Here is a 22,972-nt window from a genome sequence, read left to right on the forward strand (position 1 = left end):
TCAGGGGAGTGGTGAATTCTCAGTGATGTAACTCAGGGGAGTGGTGAATTCTCAGTGATGTAGTGGTGAATTCTCAGGATGAGTGGTGAATTCTCAGTGATGTAACTCAGGGGAGTGGTGAATTCTCAGTGATGTAACTCAGGGGAGTGGTGAATTCTCAGTGATGTAACTCAGGGGAGTGGTGAATTCTCAGTGATGTGATGTAACTCAGGGGAGTGGTGAATTCTCAGTGATGTAACTCAGGGGAGTGGTGAATTCTCAGTGATGTAACCCAGGGGAGTGGTGAATTCTCAGTGATGTAACTCAGGGAGTGGTGAATTCTCAGTGATGTAACTCAGGGGAGTGGTGAATTCTCAGTGATGTGACTCAGGGGAGTGGTGAATTCTCAGTGATGTAACTCAGGGGAGTGGTGAATTCTCAGGATGTAACTCCAGGGAGTGGTGAATTCTCAGTGATGTACTCAGGGGAGTGGTGATTCTCAGTGATGTACTCAATTCTCAGTGATGTAACTCAGGGGAGTGGTGAATTCTCAGTGATGTAACTCAGGGGAGTGGTGAATTCTCAGTGATGTAACTCAGGGGAGTGGTGAATTCTCAGTGATGTAGCTCAGGGGAGTGGTGAATTCTCAGTGACGTATCCCAGGGGAGTGGTGAATTCTCAGTGATGTAGCTCAGGGGAGTGGTGAATTCTCAGTGACGTATCCCAGGGGAGTGGTGAATTCTCAGTGATGTAACCCAGGGGAGTGGTGAATTCTCAGTGATGTAACTCAGGGGAGTGGTGAATTCTCAGTGATGTAACTCAGGGGAGTGGTGAATTCTCAGTGATGTAACTCAGGGGAGTGGTGAATTCTCAGTGATGTAGCTCAGGGGAGTGGTGAATTCTCAGTGATGTAACTCAGGGGAGTGGGGAATTCTCAGTGATGTAACTCAGGGGAGTGGTGAATTCTCAGTGATGTAACCCAGGGGAGTGGTGAATTCTCAGTGATGTAACTCAGGGGAGTGGTGAATTCTCAGTGATGTAACTCAGGGGAGTGGTGAATTCTCAGTGATGCAGTGATGTAACTCAGGGAGTGGTGAATTCTCAGTGATGTAACTCAGGGGAGTGGTGAATTCTCAGTGATGTAACCCAGGGGAGTGGTGAATTCTCAGTGATGTAACTCAGGGGAGTGGTGAATTCTCAGTGATGTACTCAGGGTAAGTGGTGAATTCTCAGTGATGTAACCCAGGGGAGTGGTGAATTCTCAGTGATGTAACTCAGGGGAGTGGTGAATTCTCAGTGATGTAACTCAGGGGAGTGGTGAATTCTCAGTGATGTAACTCAGTGGGAGTGGTGAATTCTCAGTGATGTAACTCAGGGGAGTGGTGAATTCTCAGTGATGTAACTCAGGGGAGTGGTGAATTCTCAGTGATGAACTTGGTGAATTCTCTCAGTGATGTGAACTCAGGGAGTGGTGAATTCTCAGTGATGTAACTCAGGGGAGTGGTGAATTCTCAGTGATGTAACTCAGGGAGTGGTGAATTCTCAGTGATGTGAATTCTCAGTGATGTAACTCAGGGGAGTGGTGAATTCTCAGTGATGTGGTGAATTCTCAGTGATGTAACTCAGGGGAGTGGTGAATTCTCAGTGACGTATCCCAGGGGAGTGGTGAATTCTCAGTGATGTAGCTCAGGGGAGTGGTGAATTCTCAGTGACGTATCCCAGGGGAGTGGTGAATTCTCAGTGACGTATCCCAGGGGAGTGGTGAATTCTCAGTGATGTGACTCAGGGGAGTGGTGAATTCTCAGTGATGTAGCTCAGTGATGTAACCCAGGGGAGTGGTGAATTCTCAGTGATGTAACCCAGGGGAGTGGTGAATTCTCAGTGATGTAACTCAGGGTGGTGAGTGGTGAATTCTCAGTGATGTAACTCAGGGGAGTGGTGAATTCTCAGTGATGTAACTCAGGGGAGTGGTGAATTCTCAGTGATGTAACTCAGGGGAGTGGTGAATTCTCAGTGATGTAACTCAGGGGTGGGTGAATTCTCAGTGATGTAACTCAGGGGAGTGGTGAATTCTCAGTGATGTAACTCAGGGGAGTGGTGAATTCTCAGTGATGTAACTCAGGGATGTAACTCAGGGAGTGGTGAATTCTCAGTGATGTAACTCAGGGAGTGGTGAATTCTCAGTGATGCAGTGATGTAACTCAGGGGAGTGGTGAATTCTCAGTGATGTGACTCAGGGGAGTGTGAATTCTCAGTGATGTAACCCAGGGGAGTGGTGAATTCTCAGTGATGTAACTCCAGGGGAGTGGTGAATTCTCAGTGGTGAATTCTCAGTGATGTAACTCAGGGGAGTGGTGAATTCTCAGTGATGTAACTCAGGGGAGTGGTGAATTCTCAGTGATGTGACTCAGGGGAGTGGTGAATTCTCAGTGATGTGACTCAGGGAGTGGTGAATTCTCAGTGATGTGACTCAGGGGAGTGGTGAATTCTCAGTGATGTAACTCAGGGGAGTGGTGAATTCTCAGTGATGTAACTCAGGGGAGTGGTGAATTCTCAGTGATGTAACTCAGGGGAGTGGTGAATTCTCAGTGATGTAACTCAGGGGAGTGGTGAATTCTCAGTGATGTAACTCAGGGGAGTGGTGAATTCTCAGTGATGTAACCCAGGGGAGTGGTGAATTCTCAGTGATGTAACTCAGGGGAGTGGTGAATTCTCAGTGATGTAACTCAGGGGAGTGGTGAATTCTCAGTGATGTGACTCAGGGGAGTGGTGAATTCTCAGTGATGTAACCAGTGATGTAACAGGGGAGTGGTGAATTCTCAGTGATGTAACTCAGGGGAGTGGTGAATTCTCAGTGATGTAACTCAGGGGAGTGGTGAATTCTCAGTGATGTAACTCAGGGGAGTGGTGAATTCTCAGTGATGCAGTGATGTAACTCAGGGGAGTGGTGAATTCTCAGTGATGTAACTCAGGGGAGTGGTGAATTCTCAGTGATGTAACCCAGGGGAGTGGTGAATTCTCAGTGATGTAACTCATGGGAGTGGTGAATTCTCAGTGATGTAACTCAGGGTAAGTGGTGAATTCTCAGTGATGTGACTCAGGGGAGTGGTGAATTCTCAGTGATGTAGCTCAGGGGAGTGGTGAATTCTCAGTGATGTAGCTCAGGGGAGTGGTGAATTCTCAGTGATGTAACTCAGGGGAGTGGTGAATTCTCAGTGATGTAACTCAGGGGAGTGGTGAATTCTCAGTGATGTAACTCAGGGGAGTGGTGAATTCTCAGTGATGTAACTCAGGGGAGTGGTGAATTCTCAGTGATGTCAGTGGTGAATTCGTGATCCCAGGGGAGTGGTGAATTCTCAGTGATGTAGCTCAGGGGAGTGGTGAATTCTCAGTGACGTATCCCAGGGGAGTGGTGAATTCTCAGTGATGTAACTCAGGGGAGTGGTGAATTCTCAGTGATGTAACTCAGGGGAGTGGTGAATTCTCAGTGATGTAACTCAGGGGAGTGGTGAATTCTCAGTGATGTAACTCAGGGGAGTGGTGAATTCTCAGTGATGTAGCTCAGGGGAGTGGTGAATTCTCAGTGATGTAACTCAGGGGAGTGGTGAATTCTCAGTGATGTAACTCAGGGGAGTGGTGAATTCTCAGTGATGTAACCCAGGGGAGTGGTGAATTCTCAGTGATGTAACTCAGGGGAGTGGTGAATTCTCAGTGATGTAACTCAGGGGAGTGGTGAATTCTCAGTGATGCAGTGATGTAACTCAGGGGAGTGGTGAATTCTCAGTGATGTAACTCAGGGGAGTGGTGAATTCTCAGTGATGTACAGTGATGTAGCCAGGGGAGTGGTGAATTCTCAGTGATGTAACTCAGGGGAGTGGTGAATTCTCAGTGATGTGGTGACTCAGGATGTAACTCAGGGGAGTGGTGAATTCTCAGTGATGTAACTCAGGGGAGTGGTGAATTCTCAGTGATGTAACTCAGGGGAGTGGTGAATTCTCAGTGATCAGTGATGTAACTCAGGGGAGTGGTGAATTCTCAGTGATGTACTCAGGGGAGTGGTGAATTCTCAGTGATGTAACTCAGGGGAGTGGTGAATTCTCAGTGATGTAACTCAGGGGAGTGGTGAATTCTCAGTGATGTAACTCAGGGGAGTGGTGAATTCTCAGTGATGTAACTCAGGGGAGTGGTGAATTCTCAGTGATGTAACCCAGGGGAGTGGTGAATTCTCAGTGATGTAACTCAGGGAGTGGTGAATTCTCAGTGATGTAACTCAGGGGAGTGGTGAATTCTCAGTGATGTAACTCAGGGAGTGGTCAGGATGTAACTCAGGGGAGTGGTGAATTCTCAGTGATGTAGTGAATTCTCAGTGATGTAACTCAGGGGAGTGGTGAATTCTCAGTGACGTATCCCAGGGGAGTGGTGAATTCAGTGATGTAACTCAGGGGAGTGGTGAATTCTCAGTGATGTATCCCAGGGAGTGGTGAATTCTCAGTGATGTAAGGGGAGTGGTGAATTCTCAGTGATGTAGGGGAGTGGTGAATTCTCAGTGATGTAACTCAGGGGAGTGGTGAATTCTCAGTGATGTAACTCAGGGAGTGGTGAATTCTCAGTGATGTAACCCAGGGGAGTGGTGAATTCTCAGTGATGTAACTCAGGGGAGTGGTGAGTGGTGAATTCTCAGTGATGTAACTCAGGGGAGTGGTGAATTCTCAGTGATGTAACTCAGGGGAGTGGTGAATTCTCAGTGATGTAACTCAGGGAGTGGTGAATTCTCAGTGATGTAACTCAGGGGAGTGGTGAATTCTCAGTGATGTAACTCAGGGGAGTGGTGAATTCTCAGTGATGTAACTCAGGGGAGTGGTGAATTCTCAGTGATGTAACTCAGGGGAGTGGTGAATTCTCAGTGATGTAACCCAGGGGAGTGGTGAATTCTCAGTGATGTAACCAGTGAGGGGGGTGGTGAATTCTCAGTGATGTAACTCAGGGGAGTGGTGAATTCTCAGTGATGTAACTCACTCAGGGGAGTGGTGAATTCTCAGTGATGTAACTCAGGGGAGTGGTGAATTCTCAGTGATGTAACTCAGGGGAGTGGTGAATTCTCAGTGATGTAACTCAGGGGAGTGGTGAATTCTCAGTGATGTAACTCAGGGGAGTGGTGAATTCTCAGTGATGTAGCAGTGATGTAACTCAGGGGAGTGGTGAATTCTCAGTGATGTAACTCAGGGGAGTGGTGAATTCTCAGTGATGTAACCCAGGGGAGTGGTGAATTCTCAGTGATGTAACTCAGGGGAGTGGTGAATTCTCAGTGATGTAACTCAGGGAGTGGTGAATTCTCAGTGATGTAACTCAGGGGAGTGGTGAGTGGTGAATTCTCAGTGATGTAGTGGTGAATTCTCAGGGGAGTGGTGAATTCTCAGTGATGTAACTCAGAGTGGTGAATTCTCAGGGGAGTGGTGAATTCTCAGTGATGTAGATGTAACCTCAGATGTAACCCAGGGGAGTGGTGAATTCTCAGTGATGTAACTCAGGGGAGTGGTGAATTCTCAGTGATGTAACTCAGGGGAGTGGTGAATTCTCAGTGATGTAACTCAGGGGAGTGGTGAATTCTCAGTGATGTAACCCAGGGGAGTGGTGAATTCTCAGTGATGTAACTCAGGGGAGTGGTGAATTCTCAGTGATGTAACTCAGGGGAGTGGTGAATTCTCAGTGATGTGACTCAGGGGAGTGGTGAATTCTCAGTGATGTAGCTCAGGGGAGTGGTGAATTCTCAGTGATGTAGCTCAGGGGAGTGGTGAATTCTCAGTGATGTAACTCAGGGGAGTGGTGAATTCTCAGTGATGTAACCCAGGGGAGTGGTGAATTCTCAGTGATGTAACTCAGGGGAGTGGTGAATTCTCAGTGATGTAGCTCAGGGGAGTGGTGAATTCTCAGTGACGTATCCCAGGGGAGTGGTGAATTCTCAGTGATGTAGCTCAGGGGAGTGGTGAATTCTCAGTGATGTAACCCAGGGGTATCCTCAGGGGAGTGGTGAATTCTCAGTGATGTAACCCAGGGGAGTGGTGAATTCTCAGTGATGTAACTCAGGGGAGTGGTGAATTCTCAGTGATGTAACTCAGGGGAGTGGTGAATTCTCAGTGATGTAACTCAGGGGAGTGGTGAATTCTCAGTGATGTAACTCAGGGAGTGGTGAATTCTCAGTGATGTAACTCAGGGGAGTGGTGAATTCTCAGTGATGTAACTCAGGGGAGTGGTGAATTCTCAGTGATGTAACCCAGGGGAGTGGTGAATTCTCAGTGATGTAACTCAGGGGAGTGGTGAATTCTCAGTGATGTAACTCAGGGGAGTGGTGAATTCTCAGTGATGCAGTGATGTAACTCAGGGGAGTGGTGAATTCTCAGTGATGTGACTCAGGGGAGTGGTGAATTCTCAGTGATGTAACCCAGGGGAGTGGTGAATTCTCAGTGATGTAACTCAGGGGAGTGGTGAATTCTCAGTGATGTAACTCAGGGTGAATTCTCAGTGATGTAACAGTGGTGAATTCTCAGTGATGTAACCCAGGGGAGTGGTGAATTCTCAGTGATGTAACTCAGGGGAGAATTCTCAGTGATGTAACTCAGTGAATTCTCAGTGATGTGAATTCTCAGTGAGTGGTGAATTCTCAGTGATGTGATGTAATTCTCAGGGGAGTGGTGAATTCTCAGTGATGTAGCTCAGGGGAGTGGTGAATTCTCAGTGATGTAGCTCAGGGGAGTGGTGAATTCTCAGTGATGTAACTCAGGGGAGTGGTGAATTCTCAGTGATGTAACTCAGGGAGTGGTGAATTCTCAGTGATGTAACCCAGGGGAGTGGTGAATTCTCAGTGATGTAACTCAGGGGAGTGGTGAATTCTCAGTGATGTAACTTCTGGTGAATTCTCAGTGATGTACTCAGGGGAGTGGTGAATTCTCAGTGATGTAGCTCAGTGATGTAACTCAGAGTGGTGAATTCTCAGTGATGTGACGTATCCCAGGGGAGTGGTGAATTCTCAGTGATGTAGCTCAGGGAGTGGTGAATTCTCAGTGATGTAACCCAGGGGAGTGGTGAATTCTCAGAATTCTCAGTGATGTAACGTAGTCTCAGTGATGTAACAGGGGAGTGGTGAATTCTCAGTGATGTAACTTGGTGAATTCTCAGTGATGTAACTCAGGGGAGTGGTGAATTCTCAGTGATGATCCTCAGGGGAGTGGTGAATTCTCAGTGATGTAACCCAGGGAGTGGTGAATTCTCAGTGATGTAACTCAGGGGAGTGGTGAATTCTCAGTGATGTAACTCAGGGGAGTGGTGAATTCTCAGTGATGTAACTCAGGGGAGTGGTGAATTCTCAGTGATGTAACTCAGGGGAGTGGTGAATTCTCAGTGATGTAACTCAGGGGAGTGGTGAATTCTCAGTGATGTAACTCAGGGAGTGGTGTGATGTATTCTCAGTGATGTAACCCAGGGAGTGGTGAATTCTCAGTGATGTAACTCAGGGGAGTGGTGAATTCTCAGTGATGTAACTCAGGGGAGTGGTGAATTCTCAGTGATGTGACTCAGGGGAGTGGTGAATTCTCAGTGATGTAACTCAGGGAGTGGTGAATTCTCAGTGATGTAACTCAGGGGAGTGGTGAATTCTCAGTGATGTAACCCAGGGGAGTGGTGAATTCTCAGTGATGTAACTCAGGGGAGTGGTGAATTCTCAGTGATGTAACTCAGGGGAGTGGTGAATTCTCAGTGATGTAACTCAGGGGAGTGGTGAATTCTCAGTGATGTAACTCAGGGGAGTGGTGAATTCTCAGTGATGTAACTCAGGGGAGTGGTGAATTCTCAGTGATGTAGCTCAGGGAGTGGTGAATTCTCAGTGATGTAGCTCAGGGGAGTGGTGAATTCTCAGTGATGTAACTCAGTGATGTAACTCAGGGGAGTGGTGAATTCTCAGTGATGTAACTCAGGGGAGTGGTGAATTCTCAGTGATGTAACTCAGGGGAGTGGTGAATTCTCAGTGATGTAACTCAGGGGAGTGGTGAATTCTCAGTGATGCAGTGATGTAACTCAGGGGAGTGGTGAATTCTCAGTGATGTAACTCAGGGGAGTGGTGAATTCTCAGTGATGTAACCCAGGGGAGTGGTGAATTCTCAGTGATGTAACTCAGGGGAGTGGTGAATTCTCAGTGATAACTCCCAGTGGTGAATTCTCAGTGATGTAGCTCAGGGGAGTGGTGAATTCTCACTCAGGGGAGTGGTGAATTCTCAGTGATGTAACTCAGGGGAGTGGTGAATTCTCAGTGATGTAGCTCCAGGGACTCAGGGGAGTGGTGAATTCTCAGTGATGTGATCAGGGGAGTGGTGAATTCTCAGTGATGTAACAGTGGTGAATTCTCAGTGATGTAACTCAGGGGAGTGGTGAATTCTCAGTGATGTAACTCAGGGGAGTGGTGAATTCTCAGTGATGTAATTCTCAGTGATGTAACTCAGGGAGTGGTGAATTCTCAGTGATGTAACTCAGGGGAGTGGTGAATTCTCAGTGATGTAACTCAGGGGAGTGGTGAATTCTCAGTGATGTAAGGGGAGTGGTGAATTCTCAGTGATGTAACTCAGGGAGTGGTGAATTCTCAGTGATGTAACCCAGGGAGTGGTGAATTCTCAGTGATGTAACTCAGGGGAGTGGTGAATTCTCAGTGATGTAACTCAGGGGAGTGGTGAATTCTCAGTGATGTAACCCAGGGGAGTGGTGAATTCTCAGTGATGTAACTCAGGGGAGTGGTGAATTCTCAGTGATGTAACTCAGGGGAGTGGTGAATTCTCAGTGATGTAACTCAGGGGAGTGGTGAATTCTCAGTGATGTAGGGGAGTGGTGAATTCTCATGGGGGAGTGGTGAATTCTCAGTGATGTAACCCAGGGGAGTGGTGAATTCTCAGTGATGTAACCCAGGGGAGTGGTGAATTCTCAGTGATGTAACTCAGGGGAGTGGTGAATTCTCAGTGATGTAACTCAGGGGAGTGGTGAATTCTCAGTGATGTAACTCAGGGAGTGGTGAATTCTCAGTGATGTAACTCAGGGGAGTGGTGAATTCTCAGTGATGTAACTCAGGGGAGTGGTGAATTCTCAGTGATGTAACTGATGTAACCCAGGGGAGTGGTGAATTCTCAGTGATGTAACTCAGGGGAGTGGTGAATTCTCAGTGATGTAACTCAGGGGAGTGGTGAATTCTCAGTGATGTAACTCAGGGGAGTGGTGAATTCTCAGTGATGTAACTCAGGGGAGTGGTGAATTCTCAGTGGTAACTCAGGGGAGTGGTGAATTCTCAGTGATGTAACTCAGGGGAGTGGTGAATTCTCAGTGATGTAACTCAGGGAGTGGTGAATTCTCAGTGATGTAACCCAGGGGAGTGGTGAATTCTCAGTGATGTGACTCAGGGGAGTGGTGAATTCTCAGTGATGTAACTCAGGGGAGTGGTGAATTCTCAGTGATGTAACTCAGGGGAGTGGTGAATTCTCAGTGATGTAACTCAGGGGAGTGGTGAATTCTCAGTGATGTAACTCAGGGGAGTGGTGAATTCTCAGTGATGTGACTCAGGGGAGTGGTGAATTCTCAGTGATGTAACTCAGGGGAGTGGTGAATTCTCAGTGATGTAACTCAGGGGAGTGGTGAATTCTCAGTGATGTAACTCAGGGGAGTGGTGAATTCTCAGTGATGTAACTCAGGGGAGTGGTGAATTCTCAGTGATTCTCAGTGATGCAGTGATGTAACTCAGGGGAGTGGTGAATTCTCAGTGATGTAACTCAGGGGAGTGGTGAATTCTCAGTGATGTAACTCAGGGAGTGGTGAATTCTCAGTGATGTAACTCAGGGGAGTGGTGAATTCTCAGTGATGTAACTCAGGGGAGTGGTGAATTCTCAGTGATGTAACTCAGGGGAGTGGTGAATTCTCAGTGATGTGAGGGGAGTGGTGAATTCTCAGTGACGTAGGGGAGTGGTGAATTCTCAGTGATGTAACTCAGGGGAGTGGTGAATTCTCAGTGATGTAACTCAGGGGAGTGGTGAATTCTCAGTGATGTAACTCAGGGGAGTGGTGAATTCTCAGTGATGTGATGTAACTCAGGGGAGTGGTGAATTCTCAGTGATGTAACTCAGGGGAGTGGTGAATTCTCAGTGATGTAACTCAGGGGAGTGGTGAGTGGTGAATTCTCAGTGATGTAACTCAGGGGAGTGGTGAATTCTCAGTGATGTAACTCAGTGATGTGATGTAACTCCAGGGGAGTGGTGAATTCTCAGTGATGTAACTCAGGGGAGTGGTGAATTCTCAGTGATGTAACTCAGGGGAGTGGTGAATTCTCAGTGATGTAACTCAGGGGAGTGGTGAATTCTCAGTGATGTAACTCAGGGGAGTGGTGAATTCTCAGTGATGTAACTCTCAGTGATGTAACTCAGGGGAGTGGTGAATTCTCAGTGATGTAACTCGTAGTGATTCTCAGTGATGTAACCCAGGGAGTGGTGAATTCTCAGTGATGTAACTCAGGGGAGTGGTGAATTCTCAGTGATGTAACTCAGGGGAGTGGTGAATTCTCAGTGATGTAACTCAGGGAGTGGTGAAACTTGGTGAATTCTCTCAGTGATGTGATGTAACTCAGGGGAGTGGTGAATTCTCAGTGATGTATCCCAGGGGAGTGGTGAATTCTCAGTGATGTAACTCAGGGGAGTGGTGAATTCTCAGTGATGTAACTCAGGGGAGTGGTGAATTCTCAGTGATGTAACCCAGGGAGTGGTGAATTCTCAGTGATGTGGGACTCAGGGGAGTGGTGAATTCTCAGTGATGTAACTCAGGGGAGTGGTGAATTCTCAGTGATGTAACTCAGGGAGTGGTGAATTCTCAGTGATGTAACTCAGGGGAGTGGTGAATTCTCAGTGATGTAACTCACTCTCAGGGGAGTGGTGAATTCTCAGTGATGTAACTCAGTGATGAACTCAGTGGTGGTGAATTCTCAGTGATGTAACCCAGGGAGTGGTGAATTCTCAGTGATGTAACTCAGGGGAGTGGTGAATTCTCAGTGATGTAACTCAGGGGAGTGGTGAATTCTCAGTGATGTGAATGTGAACTCAGGGGAGTGGTGAATTCTCAGTGATGTAACTCAGGGGAGTGGTGAATTCTCAGTGATGTATCTCAGGGGAGTGGTGAATTCTCAGTGATGTAACTCAGGGAGTGGTGAATTCTCAGTGACGTATCCCAGGGGAGTGGTGAATTCTCAGTGATGTAACCCAGGGGAGTGGTGAATTCTCAGTGATGTAACTCAGGGGAGTGGTGAATTCTCAGTGATGTAACTCAGGGGAGTGGTGAATTCTCAGTGATGTAACTCAGGGGAGTGGTGAATTCTCAGTGATGTAACTCAGGGGAGTGGTGAATTCTCAGTGATGTAACTCAGGGGAGTGGTGAATTCTCAGTGATGTAACTCAGGGGAGTGGTGAATTCTCAGTGATGTAACTCAGGGGAGTGGTGAATTCTCAGTGATGTAACTCAGGGGAGTGGTGAATTCTCAGTGATGTAACTCAGGGGAGTGGTGAATTCTCAGTGATGTAACTCAGGGAGTGGTGAATTCTCAGTGATGTAACTCAGGGGAGTGGTGAATTCTCAGTGATGTAACTCAGGGAGTGGTGAATTCTCAGTGATGTAGCTCAGGGGTAGTGGTGAATTCTCAGTGATGTAACTCAGGGGAGTGGTGAATTCTCAGTGATGTAACTCAGGGGAGTGGTGAATTCTCAGTGATGTAACCCAGGGGAGTGGTGAATTCTCAGTGATGTAACTCAGGGGAGTGGTGAATTCTCAGTGATGTAACTCAGGGGAGTGGTGAATTCTCAGTGATGTAACTCAGGGGAGTGGTGAATTCTCAGTGATGTAACTCAGGGGAGTGGTGAATTCTCAGTGATGTGACTCAGGGGAGTGGTGAATTCTCAGTGATGTAGCTCAGGGGAGTGGTGAATTCTCAGTGACGTATCCCAGGGGAGTGGTGAATTCTCAGTGATGTAACTCAGGGGAGTGGTGAATTCTCAGTGATGTAACTCAGGGGAGTGGTGAATTCTCAGTGATGTAACTCAGGGGAGTGGTGAATTCTCAGTGATGTAACTCAGGGGAGTGGTGAATTCTCAGTGATGTAACTCAGGGGAGTGGTGAATTCTCAGTGATGTAACTCAGGGGAGTGGTGAATTCTCAGTGATGTAACTCAGGGAGTGGTGAATTCTCAGTGATGTAACTCAGGGGAGTGGTGAATTCTCAGTGATGTAACTCAGGATGTAACTCAGGGGAGTGGTGAATTCTCAGTGATGTAACTCAGGGGAGTGGTGAATTCTCAGTGATGTAACTCAGGGGAGTGGTGAATTCTCAGTGATGTAACTCAGGGGAGTGAATTCTCAGTGATGTACTCAGGGGAGTGGTGAATTCTCAGTGATGCAGGGGAGTGATGTGAACTCAGGGGAGTGGTGAATTCTCAGTGATGTAACTCAGGGGAGTGGTGAATTCTCAGTGATGTAACTCAGGGGAGTGGTGAATTCTCAGTGATGTAACTCAGGGGAGTGGTGAATTCTCAGTGATGTAACTCAGGGGAGTGGTGAATTCTCAGTGATGTAACTCAGGGAGTGGTGAATTCTCAGTGATGTATGTAACTCAGGGGAGTGGTGAATTCTCAGTGATGTAACTCAGGGAGTGGTGAATTCTCAGTGATGTAACTCAGGGGAGTGGTGAATTCTCAGTGATGTAACTCTCAGGGGGGAGTGGTGAATTCTCAGTGATGTGACTCAGTCAGGGAGTGGAGTGGTGAATTCTCAGTGATGTGACTCAGTGGTAACTCAGAGTGGTGAATTGTGACTCAGTGATGTAATTCTCAGTGATGTAACTCAGGGGAGTGGTGAATTCTCAGTGATGTAACCCAGGAGTGGTGAATTCTCAGTGATGTAACTCAGGGGAGTGGTGAATTCTCAGTGATGTAACCCAGGGGAGTGGTGAATTCTCAGTGATGTAAACTCAGGGGAGTGGTGAATTCTCAGTGATGTAACTCAGGGGAGTGGTGAATTCTCAGTGATGTAACTCAGGGGAGTGGTGAATTCTCAGTGATGTAGCTCAGGGGAGTGGTGAATTCTCAGTGATGTAACCCAGGGGAGTGGTGAATTCTCAGTGATGTAACCCAGGGGAGTGGTGAATTCTCAGTGATGTAACCCAGGGAGTGGTGAATTCTCAGTGATGTAACTCAGGGGAGTGGTGAATTCTCAGTGATGTGACTCAGGGGAGTGGTGAATTCTCAGTGATGTAACTCAGGGGAGTGGTGAATTCTCAGTGACGTATCCCAGGGTAGAGGGAGTGGTGAATTCTCAGTGATGTAACTCAGGGAGTGGTGAATTCTCAGTGATGTAACTCAGGGAGTGGTGAATTCTCAGTGATGTAACTCAGGGGAGTGGTGAATTCTCAGTGATGTAACTCAGGGGGTGAGTGGTGAATTCTCAGTGATGTAACTCAGGGGAGTGGTGAATTCTCAGTGATGTAACTCAGGGAGTGGTGAATTCTCAGTGATGTAACCCAGGGGAGTGGTGAATTCTCAGTGATGTAACTCAGGGGAGTGGTGAATTCTCAGTGATGTAACTCAGGGGAGTGGTGAATTCTCAGTGATGTAACTCAGGGGAGTGGTGAATTCTCAGTGATGTGAAGTGATGGTGAGTTGAATTCTCAGTGATGTAACTCAGGGAGTGGTGAATTCTCAGTGATGTAACTCAGGGGAGTGGTGAATTCTCAGTGATGTAACTCAGGGGAGTGATGTAACTCAGGGGAGTGGTGAATTCTCAGTGATGTAGCTCAGGGGAGTGGTGAATTCTCAGTGATGTAACTCAGGGGAGTGGTGAATTCTCAGTGATGTAACTCAGGGGAGTGGTGAATTCTCAGTGATGTAACTCAGGGGAGTGGTGAATTCTCAGTGATGTAACTCAGGGGAGTGGTGAATTCTCAGTGATGCAGTGATGTAACTCAGGGGAGTGGTGAATTCTCAGTGATGTAACTCAGGGGAGTGGTGAATTCTCAGTGATGTAACCCAGGGGAGTGGTGAATTCTCAGTGATGTAACTCAGGGGAGTGGTGAATTCTCAGTGATGTAACTCAGGGGAGTGGTGAATTCTCAGTGATGTGACTCAGGGGAGTGGTGAATTCTCAGTGATGTAGCTCAGGGGAGTGGTGAATTCTCAGTGACGTATCCCAGGGGAGTGGTGAATTCTCAGTGATGTAGCTCAGGGGAGTGGTGAATTCTCAGTGACGTATCCCAGGGGAGTGGTGAATTCTCAGTGATGTAACTCAGGGGAGTGGTGAATTCTCAGTGATGTAACTCAGGGGAGTGGTGAATTCTCAGTGATGTAACTCAGGGGAGTGGTGAATTCTCAGTGATGTGGTGAATTCTCAGTGATGTATCCTCAGGGGAGTGGTGAATTCTCAGTGGTGTATCCCAGGGGAGTGGTGAATTCTCAGTGATGTAACCCAGGGGAGTGGTGAATTCTCAGTGATGTAACTCAGGGGAGTGGTGAATTCTCAGTGATGTAACTCAGGGGAGTGGTGGATTCTCAGTGATGTAACTCAGGGGAGTGGTGAATTCTCAGTGATGTGATGTAATTCTCAGGGGAGTGGTGAATTCTCAGTGATGTAACTCAGGGGAGTGGTGAATTCTCAGTGATGTAACCCAGGGGAGTGGTGAATTCTCAGTGATGTAACTCAGGGGAGTGGTGAATTCTCAGTGATGTAACTCAGGGGTGGTGAATTCTCAGTGGTGAATTCTCAGTGATGTAACTCAGGGAGTGGTGATGGTCAGTGATGTGAACAGTGATGTAGGGAGTGGTGAATTCTCAGTGATGTAACTCAGGGAGTGGTGAATTCTCAGTGATGTAACTCAGTGGTGAATTCTCAGGATGTAACTCAGTGGTGAATTCTCAGTGATGTAACTCAGGGGAGTGGTGAATTCTCAGTGATGTAACTCAGGGGAGTGGTGAATTCTCAGTGATGTAACTCAGGGGAGTGGTGAATTCTCAGTGATGTAACTCAGGGGAGTGGTGAATTCTCAGTGATGTAACTCAGGGGAGTGGTGAATTCTCAGTGATGTAACTCAGGGAGTGGTGAATTCTCAGTGATGTAACTCAGGGGAGTGGTGAATTCTCAGTGATGTAACTCAGGGGGGGAGTGGTGAATTCTCAGTGATGTAACTCAGGGGAGTGGTGAATTCTCAGTGATGTAACTCAGGGAGTGGTGAATTCTCAGTGATGTGACTCAGGGAGTGGTGAATTCTCAGTGATGTGAATTCTCAGGGGAGTGGTGAATTCTCAGTGATGTAACTCAGGGGAGTGGTGAATTCTCAGTGATGTAACTCCTGGGAGTGGTGAATTCTCAGTGATGTAACTCAGGGAGTGGTGAATTCTCAGTGATGTAACTCAGGGGAGTGGTGAATTCTCAGTGATGTAACTCAGGGGAGTGGTGAATTCTCAGTGATGTAACTCAGGGGAGTGGTGAATTCTCAGTGATGTACTCAGGGGAGTGGTGAATTCTCAGTGATGTAACTCAGGGGAGTGGTGAATTCTCAGTGATGTAACTCAGGGGAGTGGTGAATTCTCAGTGATGTAACTCAGGGGAGTGGTGAATTCTCAGTGATGTAACTCAGGGGAATTCTCAGTGATGTGACTCAGTGGTGAATTCTCAGTGATGTAGCTCAGGGGAGTGGTGAATTCTCAGTGATGTATCTCCAGGGGAGTGGTGAATTCTCAGTGATGTAACTCAGGGGAGTGGTGAATTCTCAGTGATGTAACTCAGGGGAGTGGTGAATTCCCAGGGGAGTGGTGAATTCTCAGTGATGTAGCTCAGGGGAGTGGTGAATTCTCAGTGATGTAACTCAGGGGAGTGGTGAATTCTCAGTGATGTGACTCCAGGGGAGTGGTGAATTCTCAGTGATGTATGCTCAGGGGAGTGGTGAATTCTCAGTGACGTATCCCAGGGGAGTGGTGAATTCTCAGTGATGTAACTCAGGGAGTGGTGAATTCTCAGTGATGTAACTCAGGGGAGTGGTGAATTCTCAGTGATGTAACCCAGGGGAGTGGTGAATTCTCAGGGTGAATTCTCAGTGATGTAACTCAGGGGAGTGGTGAATTCTCAGTGATGTAACTCAGGGGTGGTGAATTCTCAGTGATGTGAATTCTCAGTGATGTAACTCAGGGGAGTGGTGAATTCTCAGTGATGTAACTCAGGGGAGTGGTGAATTCTCAGTGATGTAACTCAGGGGAGTGGTGAATTCTCAGTGATGTAACTCAGGGGAGTGGTGAATTCTCAGTGATGTAACTCAGGGGAGTGGTGAATTCTCAGTGATGTAACTCAGGGGAGTGGTGAATTCTCAGTGATGTAACTCAGGGGAGTGGTGAATTATCTCCTCTTCTTTTTTTTAGCTTAAAGTCTTTTCTCTCTTTCTCTCTCTTACAGATCATTGCCTCATCCCAGGACCCATGGACTAAATGGATGTTAAAACCACCTTTCTCGCCAAGTTTACCACTCATCATAGTCCAATCATCATAGTCCAATCATCCAGGAAATGTAGGATCTTTGAACATGAACAATCTGTTCCTCTCCTTCAGCTGAGACAGACTGCCAGTCAGTAACCACATAGTGTAACACTCTCTGTATCAGGGCACTGTAGTCCACATCTTTTGGAGGATCACTTAGTCTCAGTATCTCACCTTTAACCCCTCACCCCCAGCCCTTAACCCCTGACCCCTAACCATGTACGGCAGCTCCCGCTCCGTTACCAAGATGGAGGGCAACAATGGCAGCAGTCAGAGTCCCGGTCGCTCCCCCTGCCTGCCCCGCTCCCCGCGCCTCGGCCACCGTCGCACCAACAGTACAGGAGGCCCCGGGGGAAAGACCCTCTCCATGGAGAACATCCAGTCTCTGAACGCGGCCTATGCCGCCTCCGGACCCATGTACCTCAGTGACAACGAGGTCATCTCTCAACAGGTGACCTAGTAATGCAATATGACGTGTCGTTTAGCAGAGGTTTTTTATCCAAAATGACCTTCTGTTCTTTTAAATCAGGAGTCGTAAACCTTTTCTTGCCCAGGGACCCCCTCCCAGGCAAACCGGCCACCCAGGGACCCTCATCATACGTTAGCAAAACAAGATTTTGTATACCATTATCATCCCTAGGTGAATGATAGTGGCAGGACAAGTAATCAACATTTTAAAATGTATAGATTTGGTAGACAGTACCTCTAGGGATCCGCGGACGCCCGGTTGAATAAACCTGTTTTAAATGACACTATGGCTTTTAAAAGACACCTTGGTTTTTTTATCAAAGACACTTTCTGTCTGGCTAGCACCTTGCTTTTACCAAAGACACTTTCTGTCTGGCTACCAAAGACACTTTCTTGGTTTTACCAAAGACACTTTCTGTCTGGCTAGCACCTTGGTTTTACCAAAGACACTTCCTGTCTGGCTAGCACCTTGGTTTTACCAAAGACACTTTCTGTCTGGCTAGCACCTTGCTTTTACCAAAGACACTTCCTGTCTGGCTAGCACCTTGGTTTTACCAAAGACACTTCCTGTCTGGCTAGCACCTTGGTTTTACCAAAGACACTTGGTTTTACCAAAGACACTTCCTGTCTGGCTAGCACCTTGGTTTTACCAAAGACACTTTCTGTCTGGCTAGCACCTTGCTTTTACCAAAGACACTTCCTGTCTGGCTAGCACCTTGGTTTTACCAAAGACACTTCCTGTCTGGCTAGCACCTTGCTTTTACCAAAGACACTTTCTGTCTGGCTAGCACCTTGCTTTTACCAAAGACACTTCCTGTCTGGCTAGCAGCTTGCTTTTACCAAAGACACTTCCTGTCTGGCTAGTAGCTTGGTTTTACCAAAGACACTTTCTGTCTGGCTAGCACCTTGCTTTTACCAAAGACACTTCCTGTCTGGCTAGCACCTTGGTTTTACCAAAGACACCTCCTGTCTGGCTAGCACCTTGGTTTTACCAGACACTTTCTGTCTGGCTAGCACCTTGGTTTTACCAAAGACACTTAGCTACTGTATGGATGTGAATTATTTAAATGGTTTGTATTCCTGTATGTGAATTCTGTTGTTTGTATATTTGAATATGCTGATCTTAACTAAATTAATTTTGTGAACAATAAAGTAAATCTAATCTAATCGATCTATTCTAGACCCAGGCCTATCCCAACCCCAACCACGACCCTAGCCTGCCCAAGAGCACCATGACCCTGGGTCGCTCCGGAGCAAAGCTCCCTTACGGCGTCCGGACAACCGCCATGGGCTCCAACCCCAACATCAGCCAGGGAGGTGGAGGCTCGTCCATGCCCAGTGACAGCATCGCGTTTGGGTGTGACCACGTGTCCTCGTCCCAGTCCAGCCTCCAGCAGGCATCCACGGTGCCTCACTCTTTACGCCAAACCAGAGACAACACCATCATGGACCTCCAGACCCAGCTGAAGGAGGTGCTGAGGGAGAACGAGCTCCTCCGGGGGGAGGTGGATGTGAAGGAGAGCAAGCTGAGCTCTTCCATGAACTCCATCAAGACATTCTGGAGCCCCGAGCTGAAGAAGGAGAGAGCTCTGAGGAAGGACGAGGTGTCCAAGATCTCTGTCTGGAAGGAGCAGTACAGAGCGGTACAGGACGAGACTCAGGTAAGATCCTGGAGTCACTGGCAGTACATGTAGTTAGACTGGAAGGAGCAGTACATGTAGTTAGACTGGAAGGAGCAGTACATGTAGTTAGACTGGAAGGATCTGTACATGTAGTTAGACTGGAAGGAGTACATGTACTGGAAGGATCTGTACATGTAGTTAGACTGGAAGGAGCAGTACATGTAGTTAGACTGGAAGGATCTGTACATGTAGTTAGACTGGAAGGAGCAGTACATGTAGTTAGACTGGAAGGAGCAGTACATGTAGTTAGACTGGAAGGAGCAGTACATGTAGTTAGACTGGAAGGAGCAGTACATGTAGTTAGACTGGAAGGAGCAGTACATGTAGTTAGACTGGAAGGAGCAGTACATGTAGTTAGACTGGAAGGATCTGTACATGTAGTTAGACTGGAAGGAGCAGTACATGTAGTTAGACTGGAAGGATCAGTACATGTAGTTAGACTGGAAGGAGCAGTACATGTAGTTAGACTGGAAGGAGCAGTACATGTAGTTAGACTGGAAGGAAGGAGACTGGAAGGAGCATGTACATGTAGTTAGACTGGAAGGAGCAGTACATGTAGTTAGACTGGAAGGAGCAGTACATGTAGTTAGACTGGAAGGAGCAGTACATGTAGTTAGACTGGGAGCAGTACATGTACATGTAGTTAGACTGGAAGGAGCAGTACATGTAGTTAGACTGGAAGGAGTGTGAAGTCATTCAGGTGGGATGCAGAGACTTGCTTGGAAGTTGGGAGGTTGGTCCTTAAGGGCACCTAAGGGTTCTCACCATTGGGTCAGTTGTTGGTGGTTTTGCATGGTGTTTTAACCCTGGTCAAAGGTGAAGAGGTCAGACTGAGTTGTGTATGCTGTTAGTGCTGTCGTTGTCTCTTCCATATTTAGCTCACAGTCAGCCAGAGATCTGCCTTCCGCCTCAGATGTTTCCCCTCCGGCTGTGTGAGCGTGTGACGTCGGTCAGTGAGCAGCCGGTTCGCCTGTCTGCTGAGTTGGATAAATCTGGGCTCTGTCTGGGCAGATTTCATCCCACAAAGCTTGATCACAACTTCTTATTGGGAACACAATTTTGAGATGGTATCCTAATTCTGTAGTGAAGAATGGCATCAGTTTTATCTAATTCTGTCATCGAGCTCAGAAACCAGGTGTGATTTCCAGTCCTACCTGTCCTGTATCCCATCTAACCTGTCATCTAGCTCAGAAACCAGGTGTGATTTCCAGTCCTACCTGTCCTGTATCCCATCTAACCTGTTATCTAGCTCAGAAACCAGGTGTGATTTCCAGTCCTACCTATCCTGTATCCCATCTAACCTGTCATCTAGCTCAGAAACCAGGTGTGATTTCCAGTCCTACCTGTCCTGTATCCCATCTAACCTGTTCTAAAACCGAACGGTTGCTGTGGGCATTTGTACTGATGACAGGTTAGATGGGATACAGGACAGGTAGGACTGGAAATCACACATTCAAATTTTTTTATTTTTTATTTTATTTCACCTTTATTTAACCAGGTAGGCCAGTTGAGAACAAGTTCTCATTTACAACTGCGACCTGGCCAAGATAAAGCAAAGCAGTGCGAGACATTTACATTACATTTAAGTCATTTAGCAGACGCTCTTATCCAGAGCGACTTACAAATTGGTAAATTCACCTTCTGACATCCAGTGGAACAGCCACTTTACAATAGTGCATCTAAATCATTAAGGGGGGGTGAGAAGGATTACTTATCCTATCCTAGGTATTCCTTGAAGAGGTGGGGTTTCAGGTGTCTCCGGAAGAGACAGACAACAACACAGATTTACACATGGGATAAAACAAACGTACAGTCAATAACACAATAGAGAAAAAGTCTATATACAGTGTGTGCAAATGAGGTAAGATTAGGGAGGTAAGCCAATAAACCAGGTAGGCCATAGTGGCAAAATAATGACAATTTAGCAATTAAACACTGATGTGCAGAAGATGAATGTGCAAGTAGAAATACTGGGGTGCAAAAGAGCAAAATAAATACATAAATACAGTTCTTCCCTGATGCCAAAAAGCAGAACTTCTGAGAAAGCCTTTAGTTGTATCTGACTAGTTTTCTCCTGTTGTTGTAATGGCTGCTGTTCTGGGGGAACCATGATGAACCTGGTAACTGTGTTTATTGACAGGCCGTCTGTGGGAATAGAAGGAGAAAGATGCCTAGTCAGTTGTACAACTGAATGCATTCAACTGAAATGAGTCTTCCTCATTTAACCCAACCCCTCTGAGGTGTGGGGGGGCTGCCTTAATCGACAACCACGTCTTCAGCGCCCGGGGAACAGTGGGTTAACTGTCTTGTTCAGGGAAACAGTGGGTTAACTGTCTTGTTCAGGGAAACAGTGGGTTAACTGCCTTGTTCAGGGGAACAGTGGGTTAACTGCCTTGCTCAGCGACAGAATGACAGATTTTTACCTTGTCCGCTCGGGGATTCGATCCAGCAACCTTTCGGTTACTGGCCCAACGCTCAAACCACTAGGCTACCTGCCGCCCAGAGGAGCGGGAGAGAGAGTACTGGAGAGGGGAGAGAGAAATCTAACAGGAAGCTGTAAAGTTTCATTACATACATGCTGAGATATTGATGCTGATGAGGATGATGATGATGCCAAATAGTGGACTGAGGGTGTCTTTCATAACTACACACAGATGCACACACACATATACACACGCACGCACGCACGCGCACACACACGCACAAACAACACACAGCTGTCAAAACCACACCTCATTGTGAAATCAGTGAAGATATTGCAACAGAAATCACAGCACGTCGTGGAAGAGCACATGATTTTAGAGCAGAAATAGCAGTAGTGTATTCAGATGGTCTGTCAGCCAGATGGTCGTAGTGTATTCAGATGGACGTAGTGTATTCAGATGGTCTGTCAGCCAGATGGACGTAGTGTATTCAGATGGCCTGTCAGCCAGATGGACGTAGTGTATTCAGATGGACGTAGTGTATTCAGATGGCCTGTCAGCCAGATGGACGTAGTGTATTCAGATGGTCTGTCAGCCAGATGGATGTAGTGTATTCAGATGGACGTAGTGTATTCAGATGGTCTGTCAGCCAGATGGACGTAGTGTATTCAGATGGCCTGTCAGCCAGATGGACGTAGTGTATTCAGATGGTCTGTCAGCCAGATGGACATAGTGTATTCAGATGGCCTGTCAGCCAGATGGACGTAGTGTATTCAGATGGTCTGTCAGCCAGATGGACGTAGTGTATTCAGATGGCCTGTCAGCCAGATGGACGTAGTGTATTCAGATGGACGTAGTGTATTCAGATGGACGTAGTGTATTCAGATGGCCTGTCAGCCAGATGGACGTAGTGTATTCAGATGGACGTAGTGTATTCAGATGGTCTGTCAGCCAGATGGACGTAGTGTATTCAGATGGCCTGTCAGCCAGATGGACGTAGTGTATTCAGATGGACGTAGTGTATTCAGATGGTCTGTCAGCCAGATGGTCGTAGTGTATTCAGATGGCCTGTCAGCCAGATGGACGTAATGTATTCAGATGGTCTGTCAGCCAGATGGTCGTAGTGTATTCAGATGGACGTAGTGTATTCAGATGGCCTGTCAGCCAGATGGACGTAGTGTATTCAGATGGTCTGTCAGCCAGATGGACGTAGTGTATTCAGATGGCCTGTCAGCCAGATGGACGTAGTGTATTCAGATGGCCTGTCAGCCAGATGGACGTAGTGTATTCAGATGGTCTGTCAGCCAGATGGTCGTAGTGTATTCAGATGGACGTAGTGTATTCAGATGGTCTGTCAGCCAGATGGACGTAGTGTATTCAGATGGACGTAGTGTATTCAGATGGACGTAGTGTATTCAGATGGACGTAGTGTATTCAGATGGTCTGTCAGCCAGATGGTCGTAGTGTATTCAGATGGCCTGTCAGCCAGATGGACGCAGTGTATTCAGATGGCCTGTCAGCCAGATGGACACTTTAATGTCCCAGGAGCCTCTCAGTGGGCTGTTACAGTCACGCCACTGTGTCCTAAACACATCTCAGGAACAGAGTGTGGGCTTCTGGAAGTGTGTGTGTGTGTGACACCGACCATCCTCTCGTATCCCAGGAGATGACTCAAGCTCCTGGAACAATTTGAGCCAGAGACAGACAGAGAGAGAAAGAGAGACAGAAATATAGAGAGAGGGGGACAAAGAGAGAGAGAAATATAGAGAGAGGGGGACAAAGAGAGGAGAGACAGAGAGAGAGAAAGACAGAGAGAAAGACAGAGAGAGGGGGACAAAGAGAGAGAG

At 47.2% G+C, this 22,972-nt stretch overlaps 1 protein-coding gene across 1 annotated transcript in view; it reads left to right on the forward strand.

Moving 5' to 3' along the window:
- LOC135533168 (ELKS/Rab6-interacting/CAST family member 1-like) overlaps positions 1–19,646 on the forward strand; it is a 52,487-nt gene extending 32,841 nt beyond the window's left edge. The window contains exons 2-4 of the mRNA XM_064960572.1: positions 16,473–17,003; positions 18,202–18,681; positions 19,581–19,646. Coding sequence (XP_064816644.1) covers positions 16,770–17,003; positions 18,202–18,681; positions 19,581–19,646 — 780 coding nt within the window. The 5' untranslated portion in view covers positions 16,473–16,769. The remainder of the gene's footprint in view (positions 1–16,472; positions 17,004–18,201; positions 18,682–19,580) is intronic.
- Positions 19,647–22,972: the final 3,326 nt, after the last annotated feature.

Source organism: Oncorhynchus masou, unplaced genomic scaffold (assembly GCF_036934945.1).
Source record: "Oncorhynchus masou masou isolate Uvic2021 unplaced genomic scaffold, UVic_Omas_1.1 unplaced_scaffold_2263, whole genome shotgun sequence".
Lineage (NCBI taxonomy): Eukaryota > Metazoa > Chordata > Actinopteri > Salmoniformes > Salmonidae > Oncorhynchus > Oncorhynchus masou.